A 27,612-nucleotide genomic window follows, 5' to 3' on the forward strand; every position below is an offset into this window, starting at 1 on the left:
TACCGCCTCATTAAGTGAGCTTTGTGTTCTGTCTGCCTGCGTGAAGAGAAAGAACCTTAAATCACTCATTATAGGTCTAGACATGGACAAACTGAACTTTGTTTTTTTTTATTGTTGTTTTTTAGACAGATGTAACATTTCGCCTCATTTTTGGAACGCTTGGTAGAACAGAAAGACCTGCATAATGGAGACGATTGACAAGCCTGTTATACAACCGTGGCACTGCTAAATAGTCTGAGGAAACCTTAATTAGACTCCCAGACAACTTGACCTTTGTGGTTTATCTCCCTCTAATTAATTTCTTTTCAGCCTCTGATATTACAACTGTTATGCTCTCTTATAGCTAAACAGCACACACAAACGCACCTCTCATTAGCGTGTTGTCTACATATTCCCTCCCCTTTCTCTGTCCCAATCCTCATTACTATTGGAGTACAGGTCGTTTGGTCTGCAGGTCTTCTCATCCGATTTGTTGGAAAGCTTTAGATCTTGCCAGTAATTTTATCTGTCTGTTATATTGACCAAAGTGACAGTGACACAGATTGGGGAAAACAGCGAGTATATCAGACAGAGTATCAATATTTGATGGGGAGAAATAATGAGGTCCACAGAGATGAGGAGATAACGAAAATATGTGCAAAAGAAGGACGGGGTTTGGAGCAACAGGTAGCGAAAGACAAACGCAATCTTTTGAAATAAAAAGTAGATGAGAGAATAAAAGGAGCTTTAAACTCATGAGGGTGGGGGAAGGGGAGTGGATTATGTGGATTTGAGGGGAATTTTAACAGTGAACGGTCAACATTTATAGATCAAGTTTATAAAATGGAGAACCAAAAATTAACATTAGAATGCTTTCAAAAATTTGTTTTTGCTATCAGTCAACTTAAACAGAAAAATAAATAAAAGACGTGAAAATTCAGATAAATATTTGGTGATACTGCCCTTTAAACAATAAGATCCTCTTGCTCAGTGTTTCAGGGAGTTTTTGCAGGTAGGCTGGGCTAGTAGTTGTTCTTTTCACTGAGATGGTACTGTAATAACTTTGTATAATTTAAGGTTTAAGCTTATCTTTATTTATCTCAAACTGGGCAGGGCCTAAAACGAGCCATTGTAATCTCTCTTTAAGCCAGCTTTGTTCTGATTGGCTGCCCCTTACAAACAGAGGGGCGTGTTCCTGAGATGAACATATTGAGAAAATCCCCTCTCGGTGACATCATACAGAATTAGGAGCAGGAAAGTCTCATATGGAGCTTAAATTAAACTTTAAGCCTTTTTTTGGGCATCATGCTGTCCACTAATACATCCACTGTAACACTACAGAATATAGTTAATGTGATATATAATATTTAATCCTCAAAACATAGGAGTAAAATGCAAAGTACAGAAAAGGGGGATCAGGGGTTGAGACAGTGCAGTAAGACAATAGTTGCATATAAACGCTACATTGTTATACACATCGACAAATACTGTAAATAATCCCACTATATTAATTTGACCTAATTAGCTCCAACATACACGTACTTGAAGATATGCATTGCACATACTGACATGCAGAGGTTTATAGATATGCACAAGCTGCAAATACATGCTGGCTTTTGGATTTAAAGTGACAGGGAAGCTCACGCGTACAATTTCGGTCACAGACAACCGCACACTGCAGTAATCTTCTTTCCTTTCTTACAGATGCACATGCATTCACACCGACTTAGCGCTACTTTCCTTCTTATCCTGCCATATGTTAATGATTGGCATGTATTGTCAAAGCATCAATGTTATCCTGCTCTGATTGGCTCAATATTGCCCACATCAGATCTGGTCCATTAAAACGCCGTCTGGCTGCCTGTTTGATCCACGCCCAGTGTTTACTGGCCGAGACAGCTGTGTGCCCCAAAATAATGATGTGAGATGCATTCAATCCATCTGTCTGTGTGTGTAATCTGGACCTCATACTAATTTTAAAGGGCACATCCCAGAAAGTTTGGCTTCAGTAAACTTGATATTGAAGCAAGTTCCTGAAGAAGTTCAAATTTTGAGGGGACCGGTTCATTTTATGGATGCAAATTTTTAAGTTTAAACAGTAATTCCTCCAATTTCATCAAAATATAAAATCTAAATATATTTAAACTGTTGTGTCTTATAATTCATACTACTGGGCAAGAAAGTATTGTATCTAAGAGGAAAATTAATAAAGTGTATTATTTACATCACAGTTTGTTGTTTATTTAGATAAATGACACTGGTAGAGACCTAATCTGAATATATCATATCTGAACAGAGCAGGAAAAGCGTACATGTAGCTTTTTTACTAAAAGACACACAAAAAAAATACCACATCCAGATTCCAAAATAAGCATAAAGAGAAAATCCAAAGGAGGAAAAAAAGTCCCATCAACACCCACATTGTGTGACTGAAAGGTGATATGTGGGAGCTACAGTTTAGCGAACACCACAGCAGTGAGCATTTAGCAACAAATATGTTACTAAGAGGGGAAAAGCATTTGAATTTATGTATTCCATTAGTCAGTGTCAACACGTCGTGATGAAACTTAAGGCAAAGGCTGGCTGTGTGGAGAACAATGGCACAGGTTTTTATAAGTGTGTCCGTGTCACTCTGTGAATTGGGAAGTTTGAGACCAAGAGTAGCTGTACAGCATGTTAAGAGCTCCCGATGAGTGTCATGTGTTTGAGCGAGGCAGCGTTTGTGAGTGTCGGGGAGCTTTGATGTGTTAGCATGTAGGAGGAGTGGATCAAGAGAGGGAGGCCCTTAGAAGTTGGAGGACCGTGTGTGTGTCTGTGTACGCACTCGCGCACACGTGTGTGTGATCAACAGAGTTGCCACTGCCTGACCCTCTCATGTCTCGAAGGCCTCACACTCAGTCCCAATCAAAGCATCATTACCATCAGCCTCTGCCAACAGTGCGGCCCGCCAACTGTAGCCCTCCCTCCCCCTTTCTCCCGCTCCTCTCCTCTCTCGCTCTCTGATCATCACTTGGACACAGAAGCAACACCCAGTCTATGGGCTTGGCATCTGCGAACGTGGTCATTGCCCAGAAATTTGAGGGCTACACTAAATTTGCAGTGGTTTTAGTGCATGTTTGTGTGCGAGTAAGCGGAGCAAGCTTAGACTCGGAGATGGCTTGAACAGCGACGAGGAAAGATTAGTCATGGATGAAGGGACGTCAATGCATCGTGCTCTGTTATTTTGCTGCCCGCAAGATAAAATGCTAATAATTGCGGTCCTTATAGTCGTAGCTGTAATAATATATTTATGTTGAGGTATTGCATGTAGTGCTGGGTGTTCCTGCAACTTAAGACATGGTATTCAATCTTGCAACACTACACCAACAGTGATGCAGCATGAGTGGGCTTAGGAAAGCGGCAGTATTTTCAGTGATTTCACTTTGATTCGATTCTTTATTCTCTTCTTCATTTTCATTGGGTTCTCATTGGCTCTGCTTTGAGGGTCACCACCATCGCTAAGCAGAGACATTACATTCATGCAAATTAATTGCATGCTGTGTAGTCAAATGTTTGTGCATGTTGGAGGTATTTACCCTCTTTGTTGTGGCCAGTGTTGGGGTCATTACTCAAAAAAAAGTAGTTAGACATGTTACACAGAACACTTCGTGATTCTACTTTAGAAACACGAAGACTGCAGCCTGACTGCTCATCACTGCTCTTTTGTTACCTGTTGAAGTTCAGGGTCTGGACGCTGGGCTGGGGTCGGCATTCACTCAGCTTTAGCATCCCTATGGCTAGCTTAGCATTAGCATGCTGTCTGTCCAGGTGCTTATAAAGAGCCAAAGATTCATTAGCTGCATATTAGCAGTTGTTTCTGTCTTAGTTTGCACTTTAACATCGTGCATTCATACTTTTGTACAATAAAAATAAAAGTAATGTCATATCCACACTGTAGAAAGTACCACTGTTCCTCCTGGTGTGCAAATGCAACCGATGACCGGAATCGATAGCCAAGCAAACGAACAATTCCAAGGAATTGGACTGCTGGGAACTGGTTCTCGATTTTATCCTTAGTGGTTAATTGTAATAACAGTCCTTCCTATAAATCTGTGTACCAGATATGGTGAGTGAAATTCTAATGCGTTTCTGTTTCTATGTTACTTAGAGCTAATATGCAAGTATTTGTAAATGTGCTCCCATGCGGATCATGGCTGTGCCTTCGCTCGATGAGGGGAAATTCCACCCTGTCATCTAAATATAATCACTTCTGGGTCTTAAAAAACTAAGATGGGGCCAAATGGCGCATCGGGTGACATCTGGGTTGGTACATCGATCATTTATATGGATATATATTTATATATATAGTCCATGGTTAATCTGTGTATAGTGTAAGACAAATGTGAGGCATTCTGCAGACTCAGTATACAGCTGGATTGATTAAAATATTTTAAAACAGTGTAACAGTTCCATCATTGAAATAAATGACTGAAAAATTCCGATGAAACACCTTCCTTGGAGACATGAATTTATATGAGTAATTTCACATCAGGAAAAAAAGTTGGATTGATGAAAACTTTTGCAATAATCTAAATGTGGCCTCGATGTGACAGAAGACACCAAGGCAGCCTTAAAAATCTTAGTTTTAAAATTAAAGGTGTACACCTCAGCTGTGGATGTAATTCGATTAAATCAGGTCAGTCCATTCATTGGTTGTTGATGTTTTGCTCATGACCATCTGGTTGATAGTGTGTCTCTGCCCAGTGGAAATCAAAAACAAGTTACTTGGCAATTAGAGTTGCTCCTCACGCACGTCTGATTATGCGAGTTCCCGAAAAACTGCGGCACGCTACCAAAAACTTGTTTTCACTTTTTGTGCTATTAAAAGGATTAACGGTGTTTCACGGGTGGTCTGCTGAATTGAATCAGCTCAGTCCCTGACATTTTGAAGTGATCTTTTCAAACCGCAGAAAGCAGTCAAAGCCTCTTTATCGATGCTGTTGCACTCACAACACGAGGCGGGCCTAACTGTGCCTGGAATATAAGATTATTAAAAGCCCTGGTGTCATGGTTAATACTCGGTCTCCTCCTCAAAGTTTTCCTTTTCAGTCATAAATCACACTGTGCGGGTGTTTGCGCGCGTTTGTGTGTGTGTATGACAAGGCTGTTTTTTAAAAGGGGCTGTTAATGAAAGTTAGTGGTGTGGAGAAAGTGTCAACCGTCTCTCGCCGTGATAGATCACTCCTGCTCTTAGCATTAACGGCAGGCTGTCACTCTGAGCATTTCAGACAGCCGTAGTTAAATTAATCAAGTAATGGCCCTTAGTCTGCGCCCCTCCCCCCTCCAGCTGCAGTTTTTCCTCCTCATTCCTGTCTCTTAGCTTTTCTGTTTGTCTTCTACACTCCATGGTATCAGTATATGCTGTCTTTGGGGTTAGTACTTAGCACAACATTCAAGGGAAGTTGTATAGATGGTGTGAAAAACTAATTTGCAAAGCATTTTGTCTGTGTTGGGTATTAGATGGTAAAGATGTGACAGGAAGCGGGTCGAACTCTGAGCAGATCGCTCGTTTACCAGAAAGCAGCTTGCTTTTTCTTTAATTTATTTATTCACTCATTTTGTGGAGAAAGTTCACAAGCATTTACCCAGTTGACATGTTATGAGCATATGGATGATGCAACCCCATATTTAACTGTACCCCGGTACTTGGTCCAGCGGTCCTCAACCCCCGGGCCACGGACCGCAGTCGTTTGGTACCGGGCCGCGAGAGTTGTGAAATTTATGGTTTTCAGGGTTTTTATCGTTAACTCGGTTTCCCTGGGTCTTTTCCTGTGTTGTAGTTGTGTCTTTTATTTTGAAAGAAATATTCACGCGTTACCATAGCGACCAGAGAGCATTAAGGGGCAGAGAGGAGGATGTTACTCTCAATGTTGTTGGCGCATTTCAGGAGGACGCTGCTAATAAAGTTACACATTTACACATTGAATTCACGTTTATTATTATATTTACAAAGTACCACAGTTTTTGTCTCGGTCGTATCATTTTATTTTGTTGTATTTATCCGCGACACCTTAAAATATTGTCTGACATTAAACTGCTCCGTGGCGCAAAAAAGGTTGAGGACTGCTGCTTTAGTTCTGTGGAGCAGAAGTTGATCCACCAGTTTGAGCTATGCCTTCCTGTATGATGTCACCTTTATAGGTGCAGCTGAACTAGCATGCGGTATCGAAGCGGTTTCTCCTTTTTTTTTAATGTCTGTGAATCTACTGAAACAAGATGCTAGCAGCGTTGCAGTGCAAGGGCAGGGACACAGCATTAATCAAAGTACCCTTGGTACTCTTTAGTTTCACAGTACCTAAAACAGCGTAAGGATATAACTTGCCAGGAGCAGCAGAATATTGTCACATAATTAACCTGAAATATAATTTATATCTGCGATGTTGTATCTTGGGTCAAGCTTTTTAACCAGATGCTTACAGTCCCGCTTTTCCGTCTTGTAGCCATATCAGGAATTTCTGCTCTCGCTCTCAGACTTGCTGTTGCGTACACCGAACATAAACACGCGGCCTCGCTAAAGCTGTGATATTGTGACACTTAGAGTTTTTATATCACAACAAAATTTATAACTGTATCATCACATATTATGTAATTATGGTATATCTGCTACTAAACTAGTAGAAATATAAACAATATATCAGCGACTTCTTAAAAACGCCACAAACAGAAAAAGTCTTGGAAAGTCTTTTTTTCTCTCTCAGTTTATTTATGTTTTTAATGAACTATGACTTTGATCCACATCTTTTACTAATTTCCATACACTTTTTATCATACTCTTCTTTTTTTCATGTCTCATTTCATTGTATTTTTCCACAAAGAGAATTACACGATTCATATGACTTTAATTTAAATTTGCATTATGCATTTTTCTCTCCGGCCTGCATTCATTTATTTTTCTCTCTTACCTTTTCCCCCGCGCGCTGCCGTTTTCTTCTTTCTCTTTTATTTTTCAGTGTTTAACTCACTCCTACACTCTCTCACCTCTGGGTTTTATGTGCAGCTTCATTTGCTTGTTTTGTTGGTTCTTGTGCTTCTCTCATCGATTTACTTTTGTATTTACTTTTATTGCTTTCAGTTCTCTTTCTTCTGTATTGATTTCCATGCAAACCACAAATTCACGTACCTGTCATCTAAGTGTTTTTCTTCTTTCTCTTTTGGACTTATATTCAGGCAATTTACACTCATCCTCTTTATTCTTTAAGCGCCCTCTACCTTTGGAGTTTGCACTTTCTTTTTTTCCATCGCTCTTTCTTCTGAAGCTTTCTCACACAGACGCTCACACATTCCTTTCAAGGTAGTCTTTGTGCTCTTCGCCATAGTTTAGTTTTCGGTCTTAATGGTTCATTCAACGAGTTTCTCTTGTGCGTGTTCATTTTTTTCCTCTTGTTCGCTGTCTTCCTCTTTCATTAACACACAGACACACCTCTTTGGTTTTTTCTCAGCGCTGTCTCTTTCGAAGTCGTAGATGTTCTCTGCGGACCAATTTCCCTGTGAATAATCACGGCGGTTCATTGTCGAAGCGAGCGTGCTGCCAAAGTCATTTCTTCAACAGGCTGCAGCTTTATACTGAGTCAATCAAGCTGAAATATCTTCGCAGTGCCTCCTATTCGGTGAATCGTCACTCCCTCCCTATGAATATAATTACTGTGATGGGCTGCGTCTACGCCTTCTCCACAACTTTAAAAGAACTGAATTGGGTTTGAATTTGTGAGAGCTACTTTTCAAATGCTTCATTTGTGGGCTTGATTAACTGTTAAGTCGTAGCAGTGGGCTGTTTCTGTGATCGCAGACAACATTTCAGCCGTATTGGTAAAAGTCGGGTTATTGTCAAGGTTCTGGCAGACACATCTGTGTTTCAGACGACAGTTTTGCATCACATTAGCTGATTAAGAGTTTCTTGAAATTGCACCGTAGCTTCTGACTTTCTGTCTAGTCATGCAACTGCAGCAGTAACTTGTGACGAATCATAATTTGAATACAACAGAAAATATTAAAGTGAAGTATAGCAGCATTAATGAAGTGGTGGATATTAATTGTTTATGTCTTCAGGTTTGGGAAGCACCGAAAGGATGAGCGGCTGGGAGAAAAGATTGATCGTAAAGGCTCCAGCAAGTGGAGGCCAGAGGAGACGCAGGTGTCGGACGAGGAGACCATGAAGATGAGGATGGAGCAAGAAAGGTGAGGCAACTTATGGTTGGATAACGTGATATCGATTCATTAAAATCCTGAATCGATTTTTTTAATATTAATTTATTTTGCCCGAAACGCCAGAATCTCACGTTAAACCTCACAAAATTTCAACAACCACCAAACAGCTAAACAGTAAATGAGAGCAAGTACACGGATTCTGCACAAAGACGTAAACACAGAGCGCGCACCCGCCGACGGATCAGAATCAGCGAGATGTCGCCTTTCTCACCTGACGGCACGGACATGGTCGGAGCTGAAAGCCGACAGCTCGCTAATTCTGATGTTTCAGCGGAAAAAACAAGATTCAATCCGTGAATCTTGTTTTTTCTCTCTCTGTACTTCAAGAACAGTTTCCCGTCTAAAAATCAGTTTTCTTTATTCACTTGCTTATTACGCACACGTCTACCGTTGTTTACAGCGCTGTCGGCCGCTGTTTTTTTTCTTTTACGTACTTCCGACAAGAAAGCCTCATTTCTGCTGTTCAATACTGAACAAATTTAAACTTTTTAAAATTATGCAGATGTGCAAAACGCTTAGCTGTGTCTCTAATAAAACCGCTGTAACTTTGCTCTGCTTCACTTCAGCAGCATCAGGTAATGTTCATATGTTGATGGTTTTCTTTTGTTTTTGATCTACTGCAGAATATTTTTATAAAATCTCAGGCCAGGAAAGTTGCCTTCATGTTTTTCTGTGTTTTATCTTCAGCTACTTTGACACAAAGGCATCTGTGATGCTTACACCTTTGATAAAGTCTCGCAAGTGTTAGCTTTCTTTTTGTAGATATAAAAATATGGAAATGTACTGATGCATGATCTGAATTATAATATTTCTGACTCTGAGGCAAAATTTCCCGGGACCTTGTGAATCGGAATTGAATCGATTCTAGAAATCGGTGAAATAAAATTGAACTGAATTGAATTGATAAGTATTTAGCTGAGTCAGCAGTTCAGTGCAGGTGAGTTGAGCTCTTCCTCATTTACATTTATAGACCCAGCTTCTGCAGGGTGAAAACACAAAAAGAAAAGATTTGAAACAAACCGTATGTAGAAAAATTCTCAGACAAAGTCTCCTCACAGGGAAAAATATGTTTAGTGCCAAACCCAAATTATTCAAAAGTATGTGGACACCATTGTCCACATTTTACTGTACTTTTCTCTGGTTCTCAGCTAAGCACGTTATTATAGTTTCAAGGTTCTCTACCTGAACAGTCAATATTTGAGCATCAGTTCGTTGGACACGTATTGGTTTTTTTTAGTTAGAATCAGAAGACTGATTCAGAGGGTTCGTTTGGACATGCATCTCACTCACAGCAGCCATCAGGCTTTGGTTCACCTCACTGTTGCCAGCTAAGCAGCTTTGTTGCTAGGCTCAGCCGCTTTTCATACCTGAACCTACAGAAAGTACTGCTTTGCAAAGGTCTCACTGCAGCACTGGAGGCACAGCTCTGTTCAGCAGCGAGCTCATGCTCACAGGTCCCGTGGGTTGCATGATTAAAAAAAAAAAAAAAAAACACTCGCAGTAATCATTTAACTTGTAAAGATGACTCAAACTGTAGCACAACCATTATCTTTATTACATCTAAAGTTTCAGAGCCCAAAAAAAATGATGGTTGAAGCAGCACGGGATTTTCAGTTTAGTGTGAAAAATCTGAATGAAGCTGCATAAAAATGAATTGAAAGAGCTGCTTTCTCTGTTTAACAGTTTAATAAATCGATCGTCTCTGTGTTTAAATAATGACTACACGGTTAAAGAACCTGTGCCTTCTTTTGCTTTTACTACGTGGGTGCCCAAAACTAAAAAGCCTCAAGTGGCAAGTCCTTTTCCCACTGCAACCCACTCTTTCCTCACCAAAGGAAATGTCAGGCAGGCACAGTGCCAGGTTTTTGGGGGGGGGCAGCAGTTTATAAATGCCAAGGCCATTACAGCCCTGCCAGCTAATTAAATCCCTTGCTCTTGGTGTAGGGCAAGAGTCATTACTCCCCACAGTTGCTTATTATGAAAATTTGGTTTGTAGTCTTCCTTTGCGCCTGCAGAGCAGATAGTCTAATAATATGATAATGGCTGAGTCTTTATTTTTAATTGGTTTAAAGTTAACGCAAAGGCCACGTCAGATGATTTGGTTGTTATGCTGGATATAGTTAAAAGTTCAGACTGGTCCTTTTGTGTGTTAATCCCGTCCAAGACAGACTCAAGATAGACAAGGCGGACTCACTTTTTCGTTTAATAAGAGATTGCCATACACTGAAAGTAAATACTGGACTCTGTTCAGAGATGAGTACTAGCTACTTATTTCTTGCCCTTAAATATCACAGTCACGTGTGTTTGTTACACACAACTTGGACTATTTAAGCCTGTTCAGGACTCCATTATGTTATTTCACATGCATAAAAACACGGATGACACAAATTACATGTAGCCTACTGTAATGCTTTTGCAATAACGTTCTGATTCAAAGTAGATTAAACTGCGTTTGCTTTTATTTCCAACTCTCAGAGAGGTGAAGCTTTTTGAGCTCAAAACAGAAGTAGAAGTTTACAGAACTTAGATTTTTTTTTGTTGTGCTGTTAAATGAAATGTAGGTTACATTATTTTTAAACTATATTAACCTTGATTTATTAGCATCATAAAATGTGAATTAGTTATCAGCCTATTTCTAGCTGATAAAGCATAAGTCTCATTAAAAGTCATACTAGAAATACTAGAAGTAAAGATGGCATGTTGGGGGTTTTTTCTTAGGTTTTTAGGTTGAGTTGTAGATTCTCAGTTCTCTTTGTTAGTGTGAACAATTTTAGTTGTGTTGAGTTCTTGGGGCCAAAGAGCCAAAAGAAATCTGGCAAAATGGTTACAAGAGAAACCAAAAAATGTCCAGAGAGCAGTAAAAAGTTCCTGTTTGAAGCAGAAAATAAAATGAGATCATAGTATTTCTTAGGTCAATGTGTTAATTAGTTTATAATGTGTTTGCTCTTAGAGGCACTCCATCCAGGCGTGACTCATCCCTGAACACCCCAAAAGCACAAACACGCTTCTTGTTTATATTTAAGCTGAGAGATGCTGATATTGACCGAGAGATCCCTCGGAGCACATGCTCAGACTGCGGCTACCTTGGTGTTAAACAACGATCCAGTTTGCTGTATTGCCAAGCCGCTCTGCAGAGGTTCCGTTGGGAACTTCGGCACCTCACTGCAGAAGGTATCGATTGACCACTGCCAGAGGCTGTGGTTAATCCAGCTGTGATTGACTAGATGAATGGATTTCCTCACAGGTTTAATTCTCAGGTCTCAAAGGACCCTAGCCCCAAGGCAGACAGACAAACCTTGACAGACAGTTCAGATTGTACGCTACTGGTGGAGGCTATTTGAAGAAAAGATAAATATACAGGTATGCGAATAACTGTTCAGTAGTGTCATAAATTTGTTACGTTATATTATGTTACTTGATCTAAATCGAATCGTCTTTACTAAAATTACTGTACTCGCAATACTAATGCAAGACCTCATAGTATTGTACTGTTTTAATAGAGCACCTTGCTCTCAGACTTGTCAGACTTTCTAAAGTTTCTAAAAGTAGACTAGGAGACAGAGCACTCTGTTGTGGAACAAGCTTCCACTTGACACCCTCTGTATAGTAAGATCAGCTTTAAAATGTTCCTTTTTGATAAAGCCTGTAGTTGTCGCTCTGTCAGGTGACCCTGAACCATCGCCTTAGTTATGCTGATATAGGCTCAGGTTGCTTGGGGTCTTTCCGTGATGCACTGAGCATTTCTTCTCCACTTACATCTTTTCATTCCCTATATACAAATACTGCTTATGGTTACATTTTTTCTGTTTTTTCCTATATTTGGTGTTTTGTCCTTGCTGCCCCTCTGATCATGCTAGAGGTCTTTTCCCCTTTATAATGGAAACCCTTCTTCCAACCATCGCTAAGTGCTAGCTCACAGGCTATCGTTTGATTGTTGGGTTTTTTTCCAGATCAGTCCAGATAAACGTTTTTTGTTGGGCAGCACAGCAGGTTTTGCCTTAGCCGTCTGTAGACTAAATCAGATCATGCTCTGACATAACTGTTTTAAACAGCAGTCACATGACCAGAGGTTACAAGTTCAATCTATACCACAGACTTGCTGTATATGAAGTAATTTGTCACAGTGAACTTCCCTTGACCTCAACACTTGCTCAGTACTGCTACTCTTGTTCAAGATGAACAGCGTCAGTCTAAGTACAATGCATTTTGTGTGTGTGTGTGTGTGTGTGTGTTTCTAAAAATATCCTTAATTCACACAGAAGTGTGAATTAAGGATATTTAAGGCATGCATTGTCAGACACTTTTAGTATTAACCTTCAAAAATCACAAGTGCTTTAAAACCAACTGCAGCTAGTTGTCGCTAAATCATAGAACATTTCCACGTCTTTCAGCAGCCATCTTGTCCTGCTGGACCTTCTCCCTTCATGTATTTCCTGCCTTTCACTGTAGTCTGTCAGTTGTGTCAGCAGTACCGGTAAGAGAACGCTTTGTTACACAATGACTACAATAGCACATAATGGACCATTGTTCTGGCTTGATGTGGTAGAAAGGTCACTTGTCAAAAATTTCTTCTACCATAAAATCCCATTCTGCCATTTCTATACCCTTTTATCTGCCGCCTCTTCCTCTCTTTCTGCTCTACATTGTTTTTATTCCCCCTCTGGGTCTTTTGCCACCTCTCATTGGATTTCTTAATGATTTACTCTACACGGTAAGAGTTCTTTCATCTGTCATTAAGGTTATTTGTTTACGAGAAACCCTTGTCACATGCAGGTATTTTGGGATTAAGAGTAATGATATGGCGAAGTGTGGTTTTCCTTCCTGTCCCATTTCAGTCAGCGCTGCATTTGTGTTTGTGAAACATTTTAAGTGCTTGTCATGTTGACACAGACAGTCATGGTCTTTGTCTTAAAGTAACATTTCCTGCACTCTTTAAAAGTAATTCAGAAAAGTTGGACACCTTCCTGTTTTCTGGGCAATGACAGCTATTGGTCATGTATATGTAGCTTATGTAGATGAAAAAAGATGGGTGCAGAAAAACAAAACAAACCCCAACACCACAGCTTGAACTCTCACAGGCTCTGGGGAGGCCAATCCATGATTGATGGCGTTCCACTGTGTGTTTTTTCCTATACTGGTATGCTTTCATTGCGTTGGCAACGTGTTTGGGATCCTTGTCATGCTAAAAAAATGAAGCTGTTGCTAATCAGTGACTTTCCAGATGGTTTTGCATGGTGGATCAAAATCTGGCCGTATTTTCCTGTGTTCATAATTCTGTCAGTTTCGACAAGAGCTCCATCTCACCGGCTGAAATGCAGTTCCGGACCATGACAGACCTTCCGTCATGTTTTACAGATGGCTGTAGACATTCACTGTTGGATTGATAACAACTTGAGCCAAAAATGTCCATTTTGGGTTCATCACTCTGTGAAACCTCTGGCCACTGATGTCAGTACAGTTCTTGTGTAATATGACACACCTTGTCAGGGTCCGTTATGAATGGCTTCTTCCTTTGAGGCCATTTCTGATGAGTCTTTGGCCAACACGAGATGGATCAACTGAAGGGCCAGGTCATTTCTCAGGTCCTGTGTCACATCTTTGCTGGATTTCTTCATATTTATTAAGAACATGACTCTCATCTGCTGTAGAAAGTCTTCTTTTTGTCTTTGAGGGCTCCAGTTTCCTCAGGGACATACTCCATGCTTTCAGTTAATCGAATGAATACAAGAGGAAAAACCAGCTAACGTTAAAAAAAACAAACAAACATTGAAAGACTTTTACAAAACCAAGAGAACTAAGTGGGAAGAATAGTTTTGAAAAAGTTTGACAATGTAAAGGAGGTCTAACTTCCTGGAAGCAAAACGTAAAGATAGTATAGTTTTATCCGTAAGCTCATAAGAATTCAGAGTTTCTTTTTCACACAACACAGCACGAGTGTTTCAGTGATGCATCCTCCTAACTCAGCAAGTGGCCTTGTTGACCCATGCAGTGCCTTGTTATGGAAAGGGGCTGCACAGAAAAGGCCGTGCGTTGGATTGGTATGTCTGGCCTTATCTTATCAGCCACTGTGCTTGTGCATACAATCAGTAGTTGCTCCCACTACTTCTGCTGCTGTTGCTGTTTCACTGATGGAAAACAGTTTTTCCTCTGGGTTTAAAGATAGATCCCTCAAGGGCCTCACTTCCTTCTGCGCTATTAGATAATCGCTGAGTCCACAAATAGCAAAGACACAGCGTGCGACTCCACAAGCTTTCAAGTTAAGTTGTTGGAATAAGTGTACATTTTTGCCACAAATGATTGTCTACCCCCTGACCAGATTCAGTGGGGAGCCGTTGAAACCATCAAGTTCATTAACAGCCTACTTTTTAGTAGTGAAGCATTTCTGCCCACTTGGCCTTGATTTTTTTTTTCTTCCTTTCTTTCTTTTTTTAACACATTTTGTAGTCTCCGGTAGGGAGCCCTCGTTATTAGAGTTATTGTTTCATTATGCACACCATGCAATTTTTCTGGAGGAAATGTTTCAGATTTTAGCCCACTGAGTTTTCAGTGCACTTGCACCCCCTACCTTGTCACCACGGCGCCTGTCCCATTCACTTTCCCACTGCCATTAAAAAGAGGCCTGCAGAAAAGAGAGCAGTATGATAATTGGTAGTTGTAAAGCTCTGATAATTGGCAAGGCTGTAATTACGGGGGCTGCGTGATAGGTAGTCCCCCCGCTATAGAAAATAGCATTGCCAGTTATTCACAAGATAATGGCCTGAAGAGAAAGAGCGAATGTGTGATTTTTGTGTGTGCGTGACAGACAGAAAGATGTCAGATGTGTGTCTGCATGTGTTGTTGAGGGAGAAAGAAAGAGAAAAGCATGTTAGCTATATATTAGCACTACTCTGTGAATACAAAATGCTTCCCTTGTGCTAGGTGTTATTGGGGGCAAGAGATTGTCATGCATTGTTTATGGTATTATTCAGTGGGGAAAATTGCATAAATAATAGACTCCAGATCTTCTCTCTGTTTTGTAATGGAAAGTTAAAAAGTGCAATAACCAATCAGCAGATGTTACAATGGTTCATCTGGTGTTTTGTTAATGTGACGACTGAGATTTACAGCATCTCTCATCTAGATTGGACACGCTACAGGACTTTTTTTTTTATATACAAAGAAAAAAGTAAGGCACCATCCCAATTTTCCATGAAGCCCTACATCCGTTCTCTTTTTTTAGTTGCAGTGTGCATTTACAATTTATAGTTGGCTGCTGTCAATGGCCAGTGGAAACCAGACAACTGAAAATATCATACTGAGAAACCTGGCAGTTAAAAATAAGCAAATAATTAGTGAACCTGCTACTAGTAAGTATTATTTGGATTATTAATTATTCAGTGAATTGGGTTTGTTGTTCTGAAAGAGTGCTGTCTTCAAATGTCTTCAATTTTTCAAACCAAAAGTTCAAAATACAGTGGAACCCCAACTAACGAAATGAATTCGTTCCCGAGGGTCTTTCGTAAGTCGAAGCACCCATTGCGCGTTTTGAGTGAGGCGATGCTGAACCATAGGTTATAGGCTAATTGCTAACTAGAACAGCAATACGTCGTTCAAGTGGAACAGCGAAGCGCAAGAACGGAAGCCAAGGGGTTGTCACATGATTCGGAAGGCATTGTGGGCATTGTAGGCTCAGCCAATCAGAGCCAGCGGATTTCGTTACTCGGGCATTTTGCCGTAACACGGGCAGAAATATTGCTATTCAGTGCCTTCGTAACTTGAATTTTTCATGAAATGGGGTATTCATAAATCGGGGTTCCACTGTATCCCAAAAGACACAAAAATTGTGTTGAAGAATTATTCAACTTTGATGGCATTTCTCTCTGCCTATTGGGGACTCGACATGCACTTTTATTGAGCAATTATTCTACATCTTCCCCAACTATATAAGCCTACCCATGGCTCTTGAGCTACCTATGAGCTAGAAGATTATATCTCATTTAGCACATCTCTATTAACCCTGCAGACATCACTGGTGTTTAGTTTTCCATCTTTTTTTACATCCACAGTTGTGGTTTTGGAAATGCTTCAGCTAGCTAGCTAACTTATGGCTAACCATTATGCAGTCCTTGTTTTCATACAGGTCTGAATGTTGCTTTATTGTAATGCCTTTTAGATTAGCCATCTTATTAGAGAAGAATTGGCTCTAAAAGGTGCTTCAGGGCTTGCTTACTGAAATAAAGGAGCATTAGGACCCAGAAATGTAATTTGAGTAAACCAGCAAACACTTGCCAGAAGAAGCCAAAGAGTAAAGTTTTTTTTCCTCGAGCCAAAGTTTAGCAGATAAGATCCCTTTTTTTTCTCTTTTTTTTTTCACCTTAAAGTTTTAAAAAACAACAACAACAGCCCCCAGGCTTCTGCCAGTGGGTCACAATGGATAAACCTATCACCCAATAGTAAATGTATAATAAATACATTTCCTGGTTAGTTTTTTTTAACCTTGATTTTTAAGGAAAAGTACAAAATGCAACTGATCAGACATTGCCTAGATTTTTACTTGGGATAAACGGCAATATTATGTCTTAATATGATCATTTCAACCACAAGATTGTTATTGGATTTTAATATAAACAACATCATCTTTACTATCAGGATCCAAGCTAAGACCAGAGAGCTGAGGGAGCGTCAGGCCAGGGAACGAGACTACGCTGAGATTCTGGATATAAGTCGATCGCCGGAGAGATCCTCTGAGGAGGACCACCAGTACGCTGGCATCAACCAACTTAACAGCTCCATGGACAGTGGCCATAGTCGCCCCCACAGCCCCCGTGATGAGCACCCTCACATCCATCCACAGCACCAGCACTCCGATACCCTCTACACCCAAGTTAGCAAGGCGCGCAACGAGCGACCTCCGTCTGCAGACAGGTAAGAAGTGAACTGATGCATTTCAAGTGTTTTGTGAATCATGTGGATTTTATTTCATTTCTCTATTATTTATTTTAGTATTGGCAAAATTAATTCATGAATACCTCTGGAGTCAGATTCCCCCTCAGAAGCCACTTCCCTCTAAGCCAGGTGACGGGCTGCCAGTCACAGTTCAGCAACCTTCTTACCTGTACTTCCAAAGTGCGGCTCACCTGTGGTGTTTCAGTAAAAGGTCTGTCCAGGTCTCATTCCGCCTCGCCTCCCCAGCTCTCGTAACTCTGAGGCGGCATTATTGCACAGAGACGGCAGGCTAGCTATCACACCTGGAGGAGAAAATAATCACAGCAACAGAAGGCAGGCGGTAAATGTCAGCTCGCCGACTGCTAGACACCATGAGCTGCTCTCAGGGGGATGTGGGAATACTCGGGGGAGGCAGTGAGTGAATGGAAACCTTTGAATATCTGTCTCTTTTTCTGTCTCTCTTGACCTTTCTACCTCTCTTTCACTGTCTTTTGTGCTCTTGTTGGTTTCACCTTATTGCCACCTTTTCACTTTTATTGCATTTCCATCATTTTCCTGTCTTCCCACGGACAATACTACCTGAGCTACTGGCAGCTCAAACCTTCAGTCTCATTAATTGAGAGCTGTCAGTCATTTTTAAAATAATCACCCTGGCTTGACATAAAGATCCTCTTTGTCATTGACACTGTTTTGTTTCTGTAGAGCAGCCAAATGGCACCACGAGACTCCCCCGCACAACCAAACGCCAACTCCACAGCAAAGAGCAAACAAAAGCCAGATTGTTTTAAAAATCATGCAGGTCGTCAGAAGCAGAGTTCTCAGCACTGCACGCCGGTGCTGAGCTGCTCCCCAATCCTGCTCCGATCGATGAACGCGGAGATTCGTGGCCCTAAGATGGATTTGGGGAACTTGAAGCAAATTGAGGAAAACCTGCTGTGCAGCAGAAACGTAGTCTGTGCGGGCAAGTAGCTCCACAGCTGAATGAATGGGTTTGTCTTCCTTGTGGTTTTCACGCATCCCCAGATGACCTCAGCAGCCTGTGTCTACTTCAAGAGTGCCGTAGCACGTATCGATTCATAATTCATTGTGCTGCTGTTGTCACTGCACACTTCCCTCCTTTTTTATTTTTTGTTCAGTCCCTGATGTGGCACTGTATTAAGGCATGCAGATGCACAACAGAAGATGATATACTAGCATTACAGATACGAAGCCTTATTTAATTAGGTGATGGAATTCACCAGTGATTTAGGCTTTAATCATCATCATCTTATTAAAATCTGTAGCCATTTCACTCATTTACCACATAAGCAATTAATGAGGTTTTTTCTCCTCCCTCTCACTCAGACTACTGGGATTTTCTTAGTTTAATACCTCTTAGAGATGGGGAAGCATGAGTTTTGTGGAAATGCTGCTGCAGTTTAGGATCGGCGACAGGCAAATGGATTAGGCTGAAATAATTTTAATAAGCAGATTTTTTTGAAAATTAAATCTCTTTCATCAAGCAAACATTTTAAGTCTTTACTACTTACAAATATGGAAATATAAGGATTTTCTGATTGTTTCTTTGTAAAGTTGAATGTGGAGATTCTGGACCGAGAAAGCAAGTTAAGGACAAAATTGTGATGGAAAGTTTGCGTGTTCTTACAAAGAAAACTATGAATCGATTTGTAAAGAGACGGTCACATTTGTCAACAAATAAGGAATTAAAACGACAAATACATCCCTAAAATCATGCTCACAAAGCTTTTTTCGTTGTTTTCTCTAAGACATCACTGTTTAAAAGAGACGTGACTCATTTGGACATCAATGTAACCAATATTGGTCTCTTCTGATAATGTAAGTGGCTCTGGCAGGTTTCAGAGCAAATAATAAAGTCTTTCCTTGCTTCAATAAAGAATTTTCTATAATTTTGCACATAGCTGATACACTGTTTCTTTTCATAATGTCCTCCTAGCTACCTATTCTCCCCCAGAACACTTGCTCTTTTCAGGAAGCTTTGATTACAGCAGTGTAGCAGCCGGGGACACAAACGTCTAAAAGATATTGTGTTCCTTTCTCATCTCCCCCGAGTATTAGAAGAATATACCTTTTGAGAGATTCGGGAAGCACGTTTCCTGTTTCCTGTCTGCCCCCCTCTGCTGAACAGGAAGTGAATTAGATCCTGCAACGCCAAGCACATCAGGGTGGGTGGCAGAGTGTGTGCGTGGGGGGGCTCTCACCTGACAGAGGGGGGGGTTTGTTATTGTGGGATTCAAATGGCAGTGTGAGCTGATATCAGAGCTTGAGGATTGTGGAGATTTAATCAAAGCAATAACATGTCCTTAGAAGCAGGCAGTGAAGGAAAATGTTATTTTTCCTCCAACATTAACACTTCTCTCTAAAATGGCACGCGTGTGAAAGGTTTCATTGTAGTCAGCGTAAATGCTCGACGTGCACAGGATGTCGCTCTGTGTTGCGTTCGCTGTTTTTACATCGTTCAAACCAGGAAACTGTTTATTTGCTCGAGAAAAGCAGATTGATCTCTGACCATCTGTTAAGTTGTGCCCATTACACGCCCCAAATCATGGCTTTCAAAATGTCACAGTTGTGTTTTCTGCTGTTTGTGTGCGCCTTTTGTTGGTGCCGCGATGTTGTGACTGTCACAAGATTATGACTCGCAGTAAAACTGAAGAAGACAAAGCTGTGGCAGAGCGATCTAGGTTCAGCATGTTACATAAATATAATAATTATCTTCGCATAGTATCCTTTTTAACATGGCTACATTTTGATTTGCACTGAAAACACAAAGCACAAATTAAAACGCCGATCTCTGCGAAAACCATAAGATGCAGAGCAAAAACAGAACTGCATGCATCGCAATGCTAAAGTATGTAAACGTGCATAAAAAAGAGCATAATAAATCATGTGAATGTTCATGTGAGGCATGAAAATAATGTGTTGCAGTAGTCTATACGAGGCCTGCCAGCTACAGTATGGTAACCTTTATCCCAGTTGTTCTTCAAGTCACAGAATAACACAATGATTGACAGGCCATAAGACTAATAATAACACAAAAAGGGGCAAAACAGCTTAAATACAAGGCAACACGACACCGAACAAGACACAAGTCTTCCTTTTTCCTGTTACCACTGTTCCTTCTGCTGCTACTAATAGTTGCTGATCATCAGCATTGTCACCTTGATCTTCCCAAAACATGTTATCCAAACGCGTTCTAGCCAAAAGGAAATTCATCTGTAACCTCGTCTGTCACTTTGAACACAGCGAACAATAAGGCTAAAAATATTCCCGAGTGTCCAGATTAGAATACCAGAATCCCACCGCCCCCGTTAGTCTCTTAATTCCCTCTGGGCCTGTAAAACGTACTATTGGCTTTCTTAGCGCTGTCGTGCGGGTCACTCCAAGGGGAAACGCAAAAAAAAGTAGCTGCAGCTACATAAATATCCAGTGGAATTCATTTTTAATTGCCTCTTTTTCCTTCAAACAAAACACGGTCAGAAATTTCAATTTAACCGCAGTGGTGTAAAAACAAAAACAGCTAAAGAGGCTGGAAGGAGCTTCGTGTGTGCCTTTGGGAGCCGTCTACCGTTTCCTTTGCTTTAAGGAAAATGACCACACAGTCCTATAGGCTCAAGCAGTCTGCTGCAACAAGCCTGAAACAAAATTTTGCTGCTTTCAGGATAAAATGTGTTTCTTAGATGTCTCTTATTTATATCCACAGCCGCATATTTTAGCGAGACAGCATATTGGAGCACATGATGTTTTAGTTGTTACTCTGTGGTTTACCGCGTAGGTGGTACGGTGTAGTATCAGGTTGAAAACAGTCTTTTTTTCTTTCTTTTTTAATGTTTTTGTTTTGGCTCTCAACCAAATTGCATAACCTCACTGCTGAGACATTATTTTCTTTCTTTTGCTTTCCGAAGCCTGCCAAGCTAAATATTGTTCAAAGTGTGGTGATTTTATCCCCTCTCCCCCAGTGTTTACCCGCTATTGCGACTAGTGCTTTTAGTATTTATACTTGGCATCTGGTAACATTTGTAGCCTAGGAAGCGTAATTAAGAAGTAATGGGAGACAATATCCCGTGAAAGTTTTACCAGCTCACTCACTGGGTGCTTCTTTTGTGTTTACTGAAATTAATTACCTGAATTCAGTGAAAACATAATGTAGACGGCATGTTTTTAAGCAGCTTTATTAGCTCTCGACGTTTGCTGTATCACACTCTGCCCCTGTTGTGTGAGAATAAGTGTGCAAAGAGCCAAGTGAATTAGCAACCATTGTTTTATTCCCCTCCCAACTACGAGGCAGCAGTGAATGCTGGGAAGGCTCCGAGGGATTTGGCGTGATTTGATTCTCCACATTTTCCGAGGAGGCGGCGCTCTTATTGAATCGGCTCCATTACATTTCATCTCCACCGGGGGAATAAGAGGCCGCAGAGGGAGCACGCGCGGCCGTGTTGTATCGCAAACGCAACAGAAACGGCAACGTGCACAAACAAATCGACAAGTACTCACCTTGCAGCTTTTTATAGGTTGATAAGATGAGGTGTGTGTGTGTTTGCACCTGCGTGCATTTACTATTGGCTTCATGTGTTTTCTGTGTACATGTTATTTAGTAATGCGAATCTCTGCTGGTGGTTTTGTTGTCTTTTGCCTAGTTTAGATGCAGGTGCTACTCCTTCTGTTGGGTTTTGCTCGTGTGCACGTGTGTTTGCAAAAAAACCCAACTTTTTGTGAGGGTGACAAGTCAGAGCTGTGACTCAGAGATAGAGATAGAGAGTGATGGCAGGTGTGCAGCAGCATGCAGTGAATACAAAGCCCCTGCCTTTTCTAAACCTCTAAAAGGATTTCTGTTGTTGGTGAAGTGAAACCAGAGCTAGATTAACCAGCATTGTGGCCCCATTGTGTCTGCGTTCCTGAGTGCATATGACAGCGTTGTTACATTTTCGTTACCACTCGGGGGTTTTGCACAAGTCGCTTAGTCATAGTTTGGTTTCAAGCATACATTTATGTAGGAATAAACACCGATTATGCTTGATGTTGGCTAAAAAATGCTGAAGAATATCCTTATTAAGTAAGCATGGCCATTTTCCCCCAGCGGTCAGTGGAGACCAAACGGAGATCAAAGGAAAAGAGTTCAAATTATAACACAGTACAACTCGAGAGTAATGGTGGGATGGGTGCCAATAATGAGAAACATTGGTATTAATGTGTTAGAGTTTGCCTAAGGTGTAATTTGTACATCTTATATGGACAATGGAATATAAATGTAGGGTTTATTTTTGTAGGGGAATTGTAGCCACGCCATTAAAAGTAAGACTCGGTTATGAAATTTGGTTCCAAAGTACTTGGAATGTTATTATGCTTACCGGTTCATCTAAACACACTCGCCTTTCATTCTCTTTTGAGTAGACGTGCATCTAATCCAACATTCCTGTCTAGTCGGGATCTTGTGATTCTCATGAGTTTAGAGGACAAAGAGATTTAACGGGATTTTAAAAGCTTAAATATAATTATGTTACATTACATACAGTGTACAATGTAGGATGGGACCAGCAGAAAACAAGTCTTTTTTTTCTCATTACACCCTATAATTACCAAATGACTTTGTCAGTGATGTAATCCCACACACCGTGCTTCAAATGACCTCCTCTGTTTGGACGTAGAGGAAGTTGCGTTCTTTGACTATTTAACCCATTATTGAATTGTCTTATTTCTGAGTAATGTGAAGTTTACCCACCAACGTTTTTACATTTTGCTATAATTTATACCCTAAATTAAAGTCAGTAAGTAAAAAAGTACATAGAAAAGTTTTACTCCTTCCGCCAGATCAACATGGATTCGTAGGAAGTTGCAGCTGTGACTTTTCCCATGTTCGCAACCATTTAACAGACAACCGACTTGAGAAAAATCAAGCTCGGTCACATCTTTCTGCACCTCAGCTGCTGCACTATCACAGTCAAAATGTTGGCTTTCACTCCGATACTGCATATGAATGTGCGTTCCCACTACTCACTGAGCAGAACAGGATGTCTTACTACAGCTTGGGGAACGTCTCTGCTTGAGGGTCATCATGATTGCTTGAATTTGTTGCTGTGAATGTTGATCCAGAGCCTGGTGATGAGAACGGGGACAGAATTTTGATAAGCTGCCACCTTTTTTGCCTCGAGTAAGACACGTCTACATAACACAGACATAACTGAACTCTTGCACCTGAGAAAACTCAAATCTACAGCAGAAGGTAGCTGAGAAAATTGGGGATCTGATCGCTGCTAGCATATATTAAAACTATAAAAATGTACCTTCACTATCACTTAAAGCTAGCAAGGTTTGTTTAACCTGTGAAGACTAGAATGCAGGTTTCTGTAGGCATGGCAGGTTAACAAACTGTAGGAATAAAATTGTCCTTACTGAGCCCATAATCATCATCGTCATCTGGCAAATGCTGGTGATATAACCTCAACTCTCTTTTGCAGGAAGTCAAATACTGATATTAGGCCCAGAGTGTCGATAACGAGACGCACCAGGTTTATGGCGATATTTAGACAAGTCTGACACTCAACTCATAGCATTTAAAGAAAAAAAATCCTTGGGCTGCACATTTAAACACAGATTCAGTGCCATTTTTCTTTGCTCAGGGATGTTTTTGAGCGGTATCGTTTAATCCAAGATATAATTGTTTCCTAAACGTAGCCAGGGAATTTTTGTTGCCAGACCCAAACAGCGAGTGAAAAATAAAATTAAAATGAAAACAACCTCCAAATTTGCACTTGTTCACTCTTTAAATGAAGACATTTTAGTTCTCTGAATCAAATATCAAGGCATCATTGCCAAAGGACACATTGAGCATATCTCTGTGGGAGATGGTGGTACACTTTCTTTGTGGTTTCCAAGTGCACACAGCAGGTCACGCATTACAGCTTAACTTTATTTTTTCCCCTCACACCCAAAATTGGGTAAAAAAATCTCTATTGACTAAAATTTGAACTAAAATCATTTTGTAATGATACCAGTTTTTTGTTTGTTTTTTGATACTCTAACCTTGGGGTCTGAGGCTCTTTAGATTCAGTCAGGGTTTCTGCAGGATACTAATCACATCTTACTTTATGAATTTGGGACTGCAAACCGTGGAGCGATCATGAGTTTGAGTTTCACAGTGACTTATGATGCAGACAGATGGAATCCAACTGATATGTGTGAAGCAGCAGTGGAAAAAAACACTGATACAGATGTTCATTCATCACCTAAAAGGATGCATTCATCTAATGAGTAACAGTTTGGAGAAAATAAGGGAAGTGATTGTGCTTAATGTGGCTCTAAAAACATTAGGACGTCTCATTTTGATCTTAAAGTGTACTGGGTGTTTGTTTTTTTTTGGTTCTTTTAAAAATAACATTTTTGTTATGCTACAAGAAACTGGCAGGCTCATGTATCAACTATGTAAGTGCTTTAATTTTTCCTTTTTGCTAAAGCATATAGTTATATAGGGCTGGATCAGGTGGCCCTGAATTCTCCCTTAGTTATGCTGCAATAGGTGTAGACTGCTGGGGGATTCCCATCATGCATTGAGTACTTCTTTTTCAGTCAGCTTTCTCACTCACTGTGTGTTAATAGACCTCTCTGCATTGAATCATACGTGTTATTAATCTCTCTTCCACAGCATGTCTTCCTTATTTCACCCCAACTGGTCAGCAGATGGCTCCGCCCCTCCCTGAGCCTGGCTCTGCTGGAGGTTTCTTCCTGTTAAAAGCGAGTTTTTCCTTCCCACTGTGGCCAAAGTGCTTGCTCATAGGAGGTCATATGATTGTTGGGGGTTTTCTCTGTTGTATTATTGTAGGCTCTACCTTACAATATGAAGCCCCTTGAGGCGACTGTTGTTGTGATTTGGCGATAAATAAAAATATTGAATTGAAATGAAATTTAATTTCTGTAATGCCATGTTTTAAAGCATGTGTGGGCTAATTACGCGAAATGCATACTTTCCATAGTTGTATTGTCTAAATCTGCCGCTCATGTACTACATGAACTTTCTGAAGCAGCAGCAGGATAAAAAAACTGCCTGTTCTACACATGCAGCTTTCTGTCTATTTAATACAAACCGCTGAACAATGAATTGCAATGAACAAGCTGGGTTATACCACTCCTCATGCCTGCTGTTTTGCCAGCCGGCCTTCCATTTAAAATCATTTGAAATGGCTTCCACTGTCCTTTAATCAGAATATTTCATATATTAATGATTATGAATCGGAGTATAGCGTGAGATGGGTTGTATTAAAGCTAAGGCCGGTCAGGAACCATCTGCTTCTATATGGGAGAATCAGTTATACTGTAAATGAGGAGAGACAGGCCAGTCGTCTTGCACTCCTAATCCTTGGATCAAGGCCAACAGCTACAGAAGAAAGATGTGTTCTGCCCCGGGGAATCCTTTATGAATGTGGGAGAGGACGCCTCTGTGGGTTTTTAGGGGTCATCTGGGTGTTTTCTGGGTTGGAACGAAAGCAGGCAGGTGAAAGCTTTATTTCCATGTTCTTCTTTTTATTTATTTTGGAAGAGCAGAGTCATCCTGTTTAAAAACGGTGACTATGTCACTTGTGTTTTATAAACCAATGATTTAACTAACATTCTTAGGTTCTTATGCTGGTCCTGTTTGTCTTCTCCTTAGAAGGGAATAAAAACTTATTGTTGGTTCTGAACAAAGCAGCTGGAGAACAAACTTCACTGAAAGTCACAGCTTCGACTGTTAATTTTTTTTCTTGGTCCAAATCTCTAAAGTCTCGTTATTTTAGATTGTAAAATATGAGTTGTTTTAAATAGCTTTAAGACCAGGTGGATTTGGCCCTGTCAGAATACATGGAGGCCCTGTAAATCAAACTTACGTATATATGGCCTCAACATTCAACCCTGTGGAGATGTAGCTGGTTAAATGATTGGTTCTGACTATTTCCTGCAACAGAAGACTGTTGAATATGAATTTTACTGATTGAAATAGCTACATGTCACACAAGTAAAGAAAAGTATGACAGATCATTCCCCTCTGTCTTTACAATTCAAATCTTATTAAACCCTTACATTAGTAGATTTAAAAAGAGAGGTAACAAAACCCAAATAAAAAGATAAATTCAATCAGAATTAATTGAAATGAGCAAATATTTGTGCATTGAAAAGAATGTATTCATTTTTACACACTCGTCCCTCCTTTCTGAGGCTGCAAGTCTGTGAACATGATGCGTCTGCATTGTTCTCACGGATTAGTTCTCATATTTACACATCGAAGCATTGACAATACACCCGACGCATTTTTAAGGCGAATTTCACCACAAAAGAGCCTTCACGACCATCATAATGTAACAATCTGTGTTAAACAATGACGTTTCCTGCAACACTAAAATATTCATATAATTAATATCCTACCAGCAGCTACCGTTTAATGGTCTGAGAAGTGTGACGTCAAGTAACAACATTCTCAGATTCATAGTAATCCCTCCACAAAAATAACAGCTGTGCAGAAGCAACAGAATCCCCCCCTTAAGTGCATTGTTGATTGATACAGTGATGAGGATTATGTCTCGTATTTATGTGGTGGATATCGATGCTTGACATTCCAAACATTTTAATGACAGACAACCTGCTGTGATCGCACTAAACACTGCCACCCTCTGAGTCCTAATCAGAATTAAGTGTTTGATCTGAGCTTACGTGAATATGTACAGTAATCCAAGATTACGCTGTCATCAAAATAATTAGTGGAGTGCAGTTCAGAGTGCAAAATAGTATAGGAAAAGGGAAATGTCTTTAATATAAGTTTGATGCACTTAGCTTTTATTTTTCCTTTATCCCAAATTTACAAGCTTATTCTTGTAGTCTCTGTGAGATTAGAAATTTTTTTTAACCTACATGAATGATTATTTATTTATTTATTATTATTTTCTTTTTTGAAGCAAAGCCCACACCAGGAAAAAAACATTTGAAGATTCATAAAACAAAGATGGTTTTCTTAATTGGCACCAAAACCTGATATAGATTCAGATACTCGATCTGTCCTCATGAAAAAGCTTTTTCTTCTCATTTTTGGGTCAGTAACTTTATCTCAACCCTTTCCATTTGTGAGTAATGTTTCTCACAAGACCGCAGACATGGGGTGGAAGCCCTTGGGGACACTGGAAGGTATTAGAGTGAACAACAGAAAGCAAGGAGTGGTTAGTATTGAAACTGCAGTGCGCACACACACGGATACATATTGTGAGATTAGAGGCGAGGAAGATCCAAATAATGGTAGCTGGAATTTATGAGTATAATTGAGTTTGAAGTTTTTAGAAATTTACTGTGTCAGTGTTCGACTGTATGTGTGCGCGTGTTTATTGTCAGGGACAGTCTGAGGGCCGTCTCCACCCAGTATTGACCATGTCTGATGGCGTAATGATGTCATTCCTTCTTATTTGGAGCCAGACTGTCCGTCCATCTGAAGACCTT

General features: G+C 40.3%; 1 protein-coding gene across 4 annotated transcripts in view; it reads left to right on the top strand.

The window, feature by feature from the left end:
* Positions 1 to 27,612, top strand: part of pard3ab (par-3 family cell polarity regulator alpha, b) — a 250,718-nt gene that overhangs the window by 174,288 nt on the left and 48,818 nt on the right. For all 4 annotated transcript variants that reach the window (XM_085378508.1, XM_085378509.1, XM_085378512.1 and 1 more), the window contains 2 exons: positions 8,065 to 8,193; positions 16,852 to 17,127. In XM_085378508.1, coding sequence (XP_085234634.1) covers positions 8,065 to 8,193; positions 16,852 to 17,127 — 405 coding nt within the window. The remainder of the gene's footprint in view (positions 1 to 8,064; positions 8,194 to 16,851; positions 17,128 to 27,612) is intronic.

This window comes from Diplotaxodon limnothrissa, linkage group LG18, assembly GCF_057381915.1.
Source record: "Diplotaxodon limnothrissa isolate DT_005_m linkage group LG18, D_limnothrissa_male_GT1.1, whole genome shotgun sequence".
Lineage (NCBI taxonomy): Eukaryota > Metazoa > Chordata > Actinopteri > Cichliformes > Cichlidae > Diplotaxodon > Diplotaxodon limnothrissa.